At 49.5% G+C, this 14124-nt stretch overlaps 1 protein-coding gene across 1 annotated transcript in view; it reads left to right on the top strand.

Moving 5' to 3' along the window:
- STS (steroid sulfatase (microsomal), isozyme S) overlaps positions 1 to 14124 on the top strand; it is a 76143-nt gene that overhangs the window by 45089 nt on the left and 16930 nt on the right. Inside the window, exons 7-8 of the mRNA XM_006901782.1 lie at positions 1185 to 1322; positions 9852 to 10011. Coding sequence (XP_006901844.1) covers positions 1185 to 1322; positions 9852 to 10011 — 298 coding nt within the window. The remainder of the gene's footprint in view (positions 1 to 1184; positions 1323 to 9851; positions 10012 to 14124) is intronic.

Here is a 14124-nt window from a genome sequence, read left to right as displayed (position 1 = left end):
TTACTATTTTGAATTGTTCCCTGTGCTTTGGCTTCTCTGCGCTCCAGTGCAATTTTCAGAGTCTCTTCTGACATCCATTTTGGTCTTTTCTTCCTCTTCTGTCTTTGCAATGACCGTTTGCACTCTTCCTGGATGATACCCTTGATATCCTCCCACAACTCATCTGGCCTTCGTTCATTAGTGTTCAAAGCCTCCAATCTGTTCCTGAGATGCTTCTGAAATAAGAGTTATACATGGTAAAAACGTCGTAAGAGTTATACATGGTAAAATCACACTCTACCCACTTCTTCCCTGTGATTCTCGTTTCCTTTCATCCTCCTACCTCTTCTTCCCTGCTCTGTCCCTGAATAGATGCTACCCTTTTCATCTCCTGTGCTTGGTTGTTCTAGTGAGTTCCTCCCTGGTGTGATTGGTCATGTTACAGAGTTGTCTATTATTTGGCTGAAAGTTCAGGCATAGGGATGAGGGCCATTACGCCGTGTGGTTCCAACAGTCTCTACCAGACCCTTAAGCCTGGCCTGCTTTTTAAGGGGTTTTAGTTTTGTTCCACATTTCTCCAGGTCTGTATTCGGGACCTTCTGCTGTGGTCCTCTTTGGAGTGGTCAGCATTGGCAGCCAGGCACCACCTACGCTTTCTGGTGTCAGGGTTATCTTTTGATCTCTTGACTGCCTTTGCTCCACGTCAAGTGACTGTGCATTGTGTTGGGTATGTTCCGTGGCGTCTCCCTCCCATTTAAGAAAGAAGCCTTGGGTACATTCATCAGGGCCACCCTCTCAGCGGGAATGCCCAAATAACCAACTAGTCTGTCTCGGAAGACATGCAATGAGAGTGCTCCTTAGAGGCAAGAAGAGGGTGAGACTTGATCGCATGTACTTTGGCATGTGGTGAGGAGGGGCCAGTCCCTGGGAAAAGAACATCCTCCTGAGAGCTGTGGAGGATCCGAGAACGAGAGGAAGACCGTGAACAAGATGGATTGACACGGGGACTGCAGCACAGTGATGTGCAGACTGTAGTCTTGAGCATATCACATAATGAGGAGGCTACAGGACGGGGCGGAGTTCTGATCGCTTCTTCCTAGCGTCCCCGTGAGTTGGACTTGATGGGACAGCACTCAACAGCGTCATCTCTGCTTAATCTGCAATAGTGGACAATGTCTAAAGTTGCTCTATTTTCTCCCCTGCAGGGCAGGTCTTGGATGCTCTCGATGAAATGCAGCTCGCCAACTCCACCTTCATCTACTTCTCCTCTGACCACGGGGCGCACGTGGAGGAACTGTCCCCCCGCGGGGAGGTTCACGGGGGCAGCAATGGCATCTACAAAGGTGAGGTGAGCTCCCCCTGAGCTCCGTGACACTGGGTGCTCTCAGAACACCCCCATGTCCATGTAGGCTTGGCCAGGGCCCAAAGAACTCTACAGATAATAGGAGCAACGTGTCTTCTTTCACTAGTTTTTGAAAACATAGAACTGAGAGAAATGAGACTGATTTTGCATCACGGCAATGCTCCATCAAGTTTCTTTATGGGAGGAAACTACATGTAAAAAGAGCAAAGGGCCAAACAAGGGCAGCACCATATCTTACCTTCACCAACTTCACAGAGGGCCACTGTCCCTGCCCACAGCATCAGAGACACAAAGCCAATTCCTGTGAGGTCAGACATGTCCCCCACACGCCCAAGCATCTTTCCACTCAATACCAATTGTACTGCTTTGTTGGGCCCAGAATTCTATGTGATAACACACAGACCACACAGAACCATGTTGGGGAAGTAAAAAGCTTATAATCCAGATTAATAACAGAATACAATCCAGACAGCTCCCAAGAGTGTGCACACAGGCATCCCAGTCTCGAGCCTCGTGGCTCTAAGTGTTCTCAGGTGCTCAGTCCTGCCAATATTGGCTCCCCCTCCATCATAGTCCAGCAGAGTTTTCTGTCCTGCCAATATTAGCTCCCCTCCACCCCCAGTCCCATCTCACAATTTTCCATCTTCGCCATGCTGCGCCCTGATCATCGGTTTGGGGGAGATCTCTCGTCTTTGGGTGGATGGGAAGAGGTACATCTTTTATGATGAGGCGAGAATTTCTTATCTCTGCAGCTAGAGCTGTTCAGTGTATCGGTGAGACTAGCCAGTCCGCTTTTCATTTGTTGAGACTGGCTAGTCCTCTTGTGGGATGGGAGAGAGCCAATCATTTTGTGAATAAGCCAACACACCGCCTTTGCATAGCCCCGCCTGTCCACGTAGCAACATCAGATAAGAGCTAGAAAAGTCATATTGAAAGGTGGATTCCAAACTCCCCGTCTTTCTCCATCAAGGGGTTATGAACCTCCGACTTTTCAGTTAGCATCCCAGTACGTTATGCACGCTGCCACCCCAGGCTCCCTAGGTACAGCAGACTTTGGCACCAACTCAGCTTTCTCTCCATGTACAGGTCAGGAATGTGGGTTTCACTCTCTGGGCTGTGTAAGCATTCTTACCCTCCTTTGTGAATTATTATTCCTCCCCGTGACTATAAATCCACTGCCTGCTAAGCTTCCTATCTCATCTCTCAAGCCGCTGCAATTCACTCTATCCCACATAGAGTTCTTAAAAAGAGCACCATGCTCAGCCAGACGTTCTGATGTGTTAACAGGCTGCACTGCTAGCCAAGAGTACAGCAGTTCAAATCCTTTGCCTGCTCCGTGAGAGAAAGATCGGCTATCTCCTCCTATAAGGGGAAATTATAGCCTCAGACACTTAAGTAGAAAGAAGGTCCCTGTGAGTCAGCATCTGTTTGATGAATCTTGAATTTCATCTTTATCAAAAGGTTTGAGCATAAAAGAGAAATTGGGTGCAGAATGAATGTCTTCTCAGAGACGCAGCGGTCCAGCAAGCTGAAGAGACACCAATACCTGGCTGGAGACAAGGGTATGATTTACAAGTGACACCCACCAGGGAGAGAGCTCAGATGTACAGGGAAACCCCAAAACCTCAGTCAGGTGGAAACGATGTCTTCTTTTCCTCAAAAGTCTCAAAGTACCTGTGTGTGAATTTTTAGCATCTCCCAAAGTCCTGTAAAATCTGTGGAGTCACTCACTACATGGACGGCCACCACTGAAAGGTTAGAGGTTCAGTTCAACCCACCGCACCTTGAGAGAAAACTCTGGTGATCTAAGTCTGGAAAGCTGTCATTGGAAACCCAACAACACATAATTCTTCCCAGAAGCACACGGGGCCATTGTGAATTGAAATCAGCTAGATGGTAAATCGCTTTGGTTGGGTTTTCCTTTATAGAATTTGTACGTTTACGATGTCACAGGCTCGTGGGGAGGCTCTGGGACTTTTTTTGTTGTTTATTTAGTTATCTTGCTCTTGACAGAAAGCATTCCAGCTCAGTAGGGGAATACTGTCTGACTAATTTTTAGAATCTCTAGAAGACACAGATTCTTACTACTGGGCCAATTGGCAGCATCAGGATGGATGGTGAAGAGATTGAGATTGTTAACAACTTTGGTTTGCTTAGCTCCACAGTCAACACTCTTGGCACCAGCAGCCAGGAAATTAAAAGACGTATTGCACAAAACTAGAAAAGGTGGTATAGCACTGGTCTGTGCGTTGCTGTACAGAGGTAACTCGTGGTTGCTGTGATGCTGAAGCCTGTGACAGTCATGTGCCAATCGTGGTAATGGGTACCCATGGTGGACAGTGTTGGCTGGAGCTTCCCGACTAAATCAAGCCTGGAAGCAGGAGCGGCATCCACTTCCGAAATAGCTAGTCTCCGGAAACTCTATGTATGAACAGTGCTCAGGCTGTTCGTTCATAGGGTCGCTATGAGTCGTCTACGACTCGACGGCATTAAACAACAACAGCAACAACAACAATTGCCATGGGAAAGTCTGCTGTTAGGAACCTCTCTAAAGAACTGAAGAACAGTATTGTCAGTCTGGGGACTAAGGTGTGCCTGAACCAGTCCATGGTTTTCACAATTACTTGCTATGCATCAGAGAGCGGAACAATGACTAGGGATGATGGAAGCACAGTTGATGCGTTTGAGCTGTGGTGCTGGAGAAGAGTATATTGAGTGTACAATGGACTGCTGCTAAGAAAACAAACAGGTTCAGCCTGGAGAGGGTGAAACCAGGCTGCTCCTTGGAGGTAGGGATTCTGAAGCTTCATCTGACATACTTTGGGCATGTTGCAAGGAGGGCCCAATTTTTGGAGAGGCCATCATGCTTGGCAGGGTGGAGGGACAGAGTAGGAGAGGAAGACCCTCTATGAGATGGATTGATTGAATGGCTGGGGTATTGGGGGTAGGTGTGTCAGAGACAACAGTGCATTGATGCATTGGCTGTGGCAGCTCTGGTGATAACAGTGCCAGGGTTGAGTTGTTTCCATGGAGACCGTACCTCACCCGGCTTCTGTGCAGAACTTCACCAATTTACTGTCAGGGCCATTAGAGATTCTTGCCAACCTCTGATGTAGATGATTATATAGATTCCCCTGATGGAGTTGTTGGGAGTGGTCATCATTCATGGTGACCCTGTGTATTACAGAGTCCAGTGTTACTCAGTCCTGTGCCGCCTGCATGAGCCCATTTTTGAGCCCATTGTTGAGGCTGCTCTGTCTGTTCCCTAGCCGGAGGAGTCCTGTCATTGTCACGGACCCCCACATCAAAGTGATGTCCTTCTCCATGGAGTGCTCTTTTCCAGCGACGTGACCACAGCAAATGAGCCATCTTGCCATCCTTATTTCCAAGGAGCATGCCGGTTGTTCATTCTCCAAGACTGGTTTTTTGGTTCTGCCTCCAAAACCAATTTTTTGACAGTCTTTGGTGGTGGTGTGTGCCGTCCAGTTCCCTGCAACACCTAGCGACGCAATGTATGACAGCTCTGAAGCCTGCCGTGTCCTGAGCCAGTCTCACTAACTCTGACACACCAACCCCCATTGCCCCAGTTACTGTATCGGTCCATCTCATCTGGGGTCTTCCTCTCCTGCACTGTCCCTCCAGTCCTTGCAAGCATGAAGCCCTTCCCCAAGGACAGATCCCTCCTGGCCACATGCCCACAGTATGTGGGATGGAGCTTCAAAATCCTAGCCTCCAAGGAGAAGCCTGGTTTCATCCTCTCCAAAAGAGACCTATTTGTTTTCTTGGTGGTCCATGGTATGTCCAAGATTTTTCTCCAGCACCACAGCTCAAAGGCATCGATTCTTCTATCATCCTTAGTCATTGTCCAGCTCTCTTATGCATAGCAAGTCATTGCCAAGCCCATGGCCTGGGTCAGGCACGTCTTAGTACCTGAAAGTTGAAAGTGTTCTTCACTAGCGACATTGTCTGCCCACCCACACCACTGGTTCTTAGGCCTTCAGCGTTCCCGTGGACAGGACACAGATGAAGAGACTCCAGGGCTCTAGTCCGTAGGACGTTGTACTGCTGAGCCCAGAGCTGTGCCTCTTTCATTCAAATCCACTGGAGGTTCTGAGTGTCCAAGATGGGCAGTCTCCTCCCATGAAACTTAGAACCTTGGGGACCCTGCCTAGGATCACCTGTGAGTCGTTTCTGACTCGATGGCAACGAGCTGAGCTTGCATTCTGGCTTGGCTCAGGCACCCTTAGTCTTCAGTGTACCATCTCTACTCTTTTAACACTTTAAAGAGATCTTTGACACACAGTTTGCTTGACCTGTCATCCTTCATTGCTGTCCCTTGGTCGGTGACCACTTACGGGTCTTTTCAATTATTGACTCCCACCATTTGTAGAGTGACCTCAACAGTGGGCTCTAGTGTGTCTGAGATGATGCACACGACACCGGAGAGGGCAGGGTTCATCTGCTGTTTGTACGTGACGGCACCTAACAACAACAGCATCTGAATACCAGCATCAGTAGGTCCTTGTGTTCTTACCCTGAAAACAGGCTGACAGAAGCTTGATAAAACCTTCATGCTAGGCATCCAACCGCCATGTATCATTGGCATGTTTCCGCCACCAGAGCGCATAAATCAGAGGGGATGTAAAAGATGGCATCTTGGATGAGAAACCAATTAATGTGGATTGCACTGCTCACCGTCGTGCGTACGCTCTGAAGCAATTCTGGGAATCGGTTTCCTCCTGGCTGGAGGTGGATGAAGACGCGTGGGAGGAGCCGAATGAGGAATAGCCTCGTTGGTAAAACTCTGTGCGCAAATCCAGTCCAAGAATTGACAGCGTAGGCTCTTCCTGTTAAAAGTCTCCTGACCGGGTCAGAAAAACTGAGACCTAAAGCTATGCAGAACAGTCTACGGTCACTGAGAGGGTGTGTTTGGAATGCGGGTTAACACGTGTGTTTAGATAGGTATTTGCTTGCTTGTTTCATTTCAGTAGCTCTGAGAGGTGGTATAGAGTTGTGCTGCCAACTCAAAGGTGTGTGGTTCGAATTTACCAGCTGCTACACAGGAGAAGGATGGGCAATCCCCCTGCAATTTACTGCCTCTGAAAAATCCACTGGAAGGTCAGCTAGGAGATCGTCCGACCATGATGGTGCACAACAACAACAACAAATATTGTTAACTGTTGACTGAAAATAAGAGGAAGATGAATGGACCCCAGTGACTACATCAATGAGCTTAAGAACAAGAGATTGTGAAGAAGGCACTGGTTTCCATCTGTTGTTCAAAAGGATATTATGAGTCAGGCGTTCACTCCACGGGACCTAACAGCCACATACTAGTGCTTATAAAATGACAGCTTCCTTGAATTTTCGAACGTATTTTCAAATGTTCCATATAGGTTGCCTCATTTGAATATAATAGCTTGTTTGCATTAAAAAAAAAGGCTGCTCACCTGCTGCTTGGCAGTTTTCCAGAGGACAGAAGTAGAAGCCCATATAGGGAACAGCTGCTCCGATGAGGGTCTTGGGGTGCCTCGGGCAAGCTCCTCTCGCTTGGAGAGATGGGCCAGCTAGGCCATCATTCTTCTACAACGTCCTGTCCCGACAGCATGCCAGCAAACTGATGGAACTGTACATTTGACAGTTTCTCTCCTGAGTCTTAGATTTAGAGCGAGCCTTTCTCTCTACTCGTAAAATACCCCCGGGGGAAAAAATTATTCCTGAAAATGAAATTTAAAAATAATTATTTAAAATTTCTTTGTTGATCCTCCAGCCTCCTCATTCTCAAGTTGGAACCAACTCCTAGCTGACCCTTCATCGGGTTTCTGGAGGCTGTCAGTTGCACTGGAAGAGATTGCCCATCTTTCTTCCAAGGAGAATCTGGTGGATTCAAACCACGTATCTTTGGGTTTAGCACACAACTCCTTAACTCTGTAAGTCAGCAGAGTGTCCAGATTGAGTGGAGTGGAGGCGAATTTCGTTAAGTTGGGTAGTTGTTGTTGTTGTTATGTGCCGTTGAGTCGTTTGCGACTCATAGCGACCCTATGTACAACAGTCCTAAACCCCGCTCTATCCTGTGCCAGTCGCATTGCCTCTGACACACCCATCCCGATTACCCCAGTCATTGAATCAATCCACCTCATAGAGGGCCTTCCTCTCCTGCTCTGTTCCTCCACCCTCCCAAGCATGACGTCCCTCTCTAAAGACCTGTCTCTCCTTGCAACATGTCCAAAGTATGTCAGGCAAAGCCCCAGAATCCTTGCCTCCAAGGAGTAGTCTGGTTTAACCCTCTCTAGGATGAATCTTGTTTGTTTTCTTGGCAGTCCAGGGTATATTCAATACGCTTCTCCAGCACCACAGCTCAAAAGCGTCAATTTTTTCTGGCAACTGAGCTGTCATTCTGTTAGCACCCTGACTCGGGGGCGGGTGTCCCAGGTCAAAGCAGTGTTCTGTGCTTTTCACTGGTGACCAGAGGGCTCTGTGGGCCTCTCTGAGCCATCTTTGAGACTCTAGGATTAAGTTTCTATAGGATGGAGTTGACTGTGCTTATGTCTATATGCCTCGCTGTGTGGTTCTGACACCACTAGCTTTTGACAGCTTGCATGCTACTGTGATGCTGAGAGCTCGGTGTATTGCAACAGCAGTAGGATCACCCATGGTGGACAGGTTTCCATAAACAGCTTTCAGACAAAGGAAGAGGGGCCTGACCAACTGCTTAAGACAATCAGCCAGTGAAAACTGTACTGAGTCTCGTCTGGTACAGTGCAGGAAGACGGATATCCCAGGTTGAGATGCCACAGCATTGGGCAAGCCCATCCTGACAACATGCTCCAAGAATGTGAGGAGTCTCAGCAGCCTTGCATAGGTGAATAAGTCTGTAGAAAAGCCGTGGTGTTGCAACAGGTGGTTTTTTGCAGCCTTCACCTGAAGGGCTTTCTGTTGCAGTTACGCAGAATTGCTCGGGGCTGCACCCAGCAGAGCCAGCCAGGCTGTAGCTCACACATTGAGATTCCGCTCACGGCCCTGCCTCTGACAGCTTGCATGAATTCTGGCAAATTAGTTAAACCTTCCATTTCTGGGATGTGATGGCTGCAAAGCAAGAATAATGATGTTTGCCAGATAAGCACCTCGAGGTGAGGGTGGAAAGAGATATAGAAAGGGGAAGAGCTTGAACTTTTTAAGGAGAGCATTGGAGAATGTTGTACACTCCTCTGTGAACTCTCCCGAAGAGTCTGTGCATTAAACAAAAACAAACAAACCAAAAAACCCCACCAATTCCCATGAGCGTGTGCAGTTGATAGCTCCCGCCTGGTAAATGAATTCAGTGGACAGTCCACAGCTCTCCGGAATTACCTTTAAGAAATGATAAATTGCTTCAATGTGACTTGCCTAGAGCTGAAGACGTCTGTTCCTTTAGAAGAAAAAAGTAGTGTGTGGCACAGTGCTTGTGTCCTGTATAGTATTGGGGGTTTGTGTCTGTATGGGATTCCTGCACACCTCGTGGTTGGGAAGTACTGCCTGTCCGCAGCAGAACCACAAATGAATATTCTTCTGTTTCCCTCTAATCTCCCTCCTTTCTCATGCACTCTCCTTTAACTTTCCGTTCCTCTGTCTTTCCCCACCATCACCGTTATCAGATAGACATTATTTTCGCCTCACATCCCAGAAATAGAAAGGTTAACTCATTTGCCAAAAATCTATGCAGCTGTCAGAGGCAGTGCTGTAACTCTCTCGTCTCCCACAGAGGACGTTTTCAAGAATTTATTTACTCGTGGGTCTTCATTTCCTGAGCCAGTTAGTTACTTAGCTACACAGTGACCTCAGGGGGTCCCAAGTAAAAATTTGGGGAATATAGCCAGGCAATAGATTCGGGGAGTCCTCTGGCCTCAACTAGATTAGCAGGTCTGGAATATTTTGGAAATAATTTTGCATTCTGATCCACATGACTCTCCTCCCGTCCCCATATGCCAGGATCTGTCCCTTTTGGGTCTGAACAGTAGGGAGTGATCCTGGGCCCAAATCTAGGATGGCTGATCTAGGGGAAGACCCTCTCTCTTGGTTCTGGGAAAGGGAGCTTGTTTCTTCCAGCATCTGTAGGCCTGACTTTCCTTGGACCTCTGCATCCTGGCTTTCCCTGGGCTCAAGGAGCTTCCTAGTGTGGGGGCCTGGGTCCAAAACAAAACGCTCCACTCTTGGCGATTCTCTCCTCGTGCTACTGAGATCCCCTCCCCACCACAACCCACTTTCCCCTCTGATCCTACAAGCCATATGTGGGAAGCTTTCCTCGCCAGCATAAGATTAAGGGGAGTTGCATCCACCCCCAATCGTCTTGCACTTTTTTTGATTTATCAGTTCCTGGAAGGATGATAACAACTGGTCCAACATAGGTATATTGGAGGACACAGCTTGATCAGACCTCCTCTGGGCATGTAGCCACTTCCCTCCATGTCGTAAAAGGAGCTGAGCCCAGAGGAGATCAACATCCTCTTCTGTCCTCTCTTGAACCCTTTAGGTGGAAAGGCCAACAACTGGGAAGGAGGCATCCGCGTCCCAGGCATCGTCCGGTGGCCCGGTGTGATACAGGCTGGACAGGAGATAGACGAGCCCACCAGCAACATGGACGTCTTCCCCACGGTGGTCAAGCTGGCTGGTGCCCCACTGCCTGACGACAGGTACTGAGAGCCCCCAGTTGTCTGCTCTGATTGGCCCTGAGAAGGTGCCCTGTGGCCAGTTATGGGTGGGCCTGACGGCTGTGTTAAACTTCTGACACACGCCTCAGAGAAGAATTACACTGCGTAGGGTTTTGGTTTTGTTTTTAACTTTTTACAGGGATGTGGATGAGCTGTGGCCAAGCAGATCGACTTTCCATTTAACACTCCGTACACCGTTTGTTTTCTGACATTGACTGCAGTGCCTTCTGTGTGGAGGCACACTTCCCCCTCCTGGCCTGTGTTTCCCATTTCCATTCACCCTCTGGCCTCACCCTCCCTGCTTTCTCCCTGAGCATATGCTACCCATATGTGCTCCTATCTGATAGATTGTTCGAAGGAATGAGTATTCTCTGGTGCTGTCGCTCACTTTAAAAGACTGTAAGTTTTACTGACTGTTGATGCCCTGGGGGCCAGGCGTGGGGTCAGTTCCATTCTGGACTTGAGGAATATCTCACACCCACAGTCCCCAGTGGTTCCCTTATGTTCTAGCAGACCAGAAAGCCTGGTCTTTTTTTATGTTAAGTTTTGTTCCACGTTTCCTCCCACCCTGTGTAGAACCTCCTATTGGGATCTGTTTCAGAGCAGGGCACCATCTAGTTCTTCAGATCTCCGTGTCCCGCTGTCTTGAGTTTTCTCTGCACCATTTTCAGGGGATGCATTTAGCATGCAAATCACCAGGACTTTTTTCTAAGGGGCTCTGAGTGAACTCAGACCTCCCACTGGTGGGTTATCAGCCATGCTCTTTAACCATTTGCCCCACCCTGGGACCACCTATTGTTGTGGTTACTTGTCAAGTTGATGGCGGCTGACCAGTTTTCTCCCTGGAGGTGAGGATTTTGAAGCTTGATCAGACCTCCTCTGGGCATGTAGCCAGGAGGGTCCAGTCTTTGGAGAGGGACATCATGTTTGGAATGGAGGAGGGACAGCTCAAGAGAGGAAGACCCTGAATGAGATGGATTTGGGGAATGGGGGTAAGTGTGTCAGAGACAGTGAGAGTGGCTCAGAATAGAGCTGGGCTCAAAGATACTGTGCATAGCTTGTCTCTGAATCATAGCAGACTCTTGATTGCACAAAGCAACAATGTAGGACCAGTCCTACTCTTGTTAAATTTTTTCTTTCTTTTTTTCCCCTTCACATTTCTCCTCTGGGGTCTTGCTCTGTGTTCTGTTTGCAGATGGCCAGCAGTGATACTGGGCAGCGTTCAATTCTTCTGGTCACATGGTCATGGTAGTTAAAGTTCATAAGACACACAAGCGCTTGAATCCTTTGTTTGCTTTTCTTCTCTTTGACACTGGCCAGGTGAGAGGAGCAGCAGCGTGGACAGGACAGCCATGCTCACTGGGCCTTCACACTTCAGTGGGCTGCTCCCCTGGCCTCCCCCACGGTCTGGACCGTGTCTGCTCACTGGGTCAGCGGCTGGGCTGGCCTCTCTGGCCCTCTTTGTTTAAATGGCCAGCATTTTAGGTGCAAGTGGGAAGGCAGGCAGCTGCCCATTCCAAGGCCCTGTTTGCCAGCCCCTCTTCATGGAGCCGGTCGTAAATAGAACGTCCCTTAAAATACACTGTCGTGTGACATTGCCAGGGGCTGCTGCTTAAGTGTTCTTACCAGACTGAAGGGTTTGAAGGGAAGCCTGCTGATTAATTGTTTTCATTAGCTTGGTGGCAGGCCAGGCGTGCTGACTGCCAGGCAGGCAGCTGCAGATCCAGTGAACGTAGCAGGGCTTAGGGGAGCCAGGGCCACCAGCACCCCACAACAAGCCATGGGAGTCCAATCTGTTCCTGGGGTTCTCACGTACCATTGCTCCGTGCAGGTCTCATCTCATGGCTTGTCTGTGCCCTCTCGTTTTCCAGAGCCAGTTCCACTGTGTGCCTTTTGCTTTCCAGTATCTGCTTTGGAAATTGGCCTCCTCTTCCTCCTCCCAGACGCTCAGGAGCCCTGACAGCATAGGGGTTTAAGCATTTGACTCTTAGAGGAAAGGTTGGCGATTCGAGCCCACGCATGGGAGCAAGATGTAGCTGTCTACTTCTGTAAAGATTTATAGCCTTGGAAACCCTATGGATCACTTAGCCTCTAGCCCCTAGGATGGCACTGGGCGTTGGAACTGACTTGGTGACAGTGGGGTGGGTAGTGGGTAAAGTTTCACTCACTGTGAGATTTATTCTCAGGAGGGCTGAGTTCCTAGAGGAGGACATCATGCTTGGGTAAGATGGTCAGAAAAAAAAATATAAAAAAGGCCCTCCCTCAATGACATGTGTCAACGGGGTCATTCCAGCAGTGAGCTTTAAACACAACTCACTGTGGGAGGGTTTTGAGGACGTGTGAGAGATGAGGGTGGCAGCACAGGAGAGGACAGAGATCAGATCTGTTGTTCATAGGATCGCTGTTGAGTCATCCGCAACGCGATGACACCTAACAGCAACAGCAGCATCGATATACAGGGCGCTCCGGTGGCCCCGTGGTCAGAAGCTTCACTGCGATCTCAAAGGCGTGTGGTTCGAGTCTGCCATCTGCTCCTTGGGAAACAGATGGGTAATCTCCTCCCGTGTGACTTACTGGCTCTGAAAACTCGCCAGAGAGTCTGCTATGCCTCAGAGAGAGAGAGAGAAGAGAGGAGAGAGAAGAGAGAGTGACTTACCTATTCCTACTATTATTGATCAAAAGTGGATGACTGAATTATGGTTAGATCTCTGAAGAAAACAAACATACAGCTCTCCTGTTGAGCTGATAGGCAGAGAGGTGGTGGTGGTGAATTAAAAAGAATTCAGATCACAGCAAAGCAAAGCTGCCCGTTTCCATCAGATTGCTGCGAGCCTTGGCCATCCTGTGACACCAAAAAGAACTTCCGAATCAGGTCATCGAGGCCGTGCCCTGGATGAGAGCGGGGAGGATGGGATTTGTAGAGCCCTGGGAAGCTGTGGGATCAGCTCCATCCAGTGGCTGCCCCTCAACGTCTCGCTGTCCATTTTGCTAGTGACCAGGGAGCCCTGCAGATGGTCCATCTCATGCTGGCCGATGCGGGCTGCCCACCACTTGTTTGTCACACCACCTGCTCTCTTCTTGGTTCCAACCCTGAGATCCACACAGCCTGGAAGCAAGGCACACAGGCCTGGGGACGAGAGCATCACTGCCCTCCAGGAGGGTGACCAGGAGGCTGTCCAGCACCTGCAGGCTTGGGTCCATGAACACGCATGGGAGAAAAGGCCCCACGTGCTTCATGGAGCAGAGGCATGGAAAGCACCTCAGAAACTCCTGGGCCCACAATTGGAGCCCCCGTCAGAGTCAGCACTCCATCACGTGCACCCCTGTGCTGGCTGCAGTTACCCCACAACCAGGGGGCCCCCTCTTGAGCAGCTTTGGTGGTCCCAGCACCAGCCCCCTCATGTAGACTAGGAGTGTGCTGGGCCCTCAGGGTCACGTGTTGTGTGGCCGTGGAGCTGCCCACCCGGACAGCCACCAGCATGGCTCCTCATGGCACCTCTGGTCTCAAACCTTGGCACACCTGCAGGGACCCCCTGCCCCTCATTTGCGGTTCATTCACGACCTGCGTGTGTGGGAGAAGGGCTGGTGAGGTGCTGGATATTTACAAAAAACCCTCAACTGGGAAACTTGCTCTGCGTTTGAGGCACTCGGCTGCAGACTGTGTCCACCAGTTCAAAAGCAGCTCAATTATGTGCCTTGAAAGGCAGATCAAATAAAAACCCAATGCTCTCAAGATTTGCAGGCTTCCTTCTCATGGGGTTAAAAAAAAATCATCTGTGCAGCTGAAGGTGCTGACTGAAGAGCTTGGCACAGGTAGCGAACCCAGAGCAGACACTCATCCAAGCCATGCTGCTATGGGACCCCATGAGCCTAACTCCAGGCTTCCCTTTGGCTCCTGCCCGTCACTTTTGGTTTGGACTGCTGACTGACAAGGCAACTTAGACAGCCTGCTGGTGCGATTCTGTACAGCTTTCAGGGCTGCCATGAGCAGGGGTGGGTTCCAGCAGGGGGTGCATGCCTCCTGAAGTGAGCATGCTTTCTCGTTCTGCTGGGTCATTGGAACGTCCTTGCTGCTGACATGCCTCTTCCGGTCCC

The sequence above is a fragment of the Elephantulus edwardii genome, unplaced genomic scaffold (genome assembly GCF_000299155.1).
Source record: "Elephantulus edwardii isolate Elephantulus edwardi_28Jun2011 unplaced genomic scaffold, EleEdw1.0 scaffold00344, whole genome shotgun sequence".
Classification (NCBI taxonomy): domain Eukaryota; kingdom Metazoa; phylum Chordata; class Mammalia; order Macroscelidea; family Macroscelididae; genus Elephantulus; species Elephantulus edwardii.
This window is presented reverse-complemented; position numbering and strand designations above follow the sequence as displayed.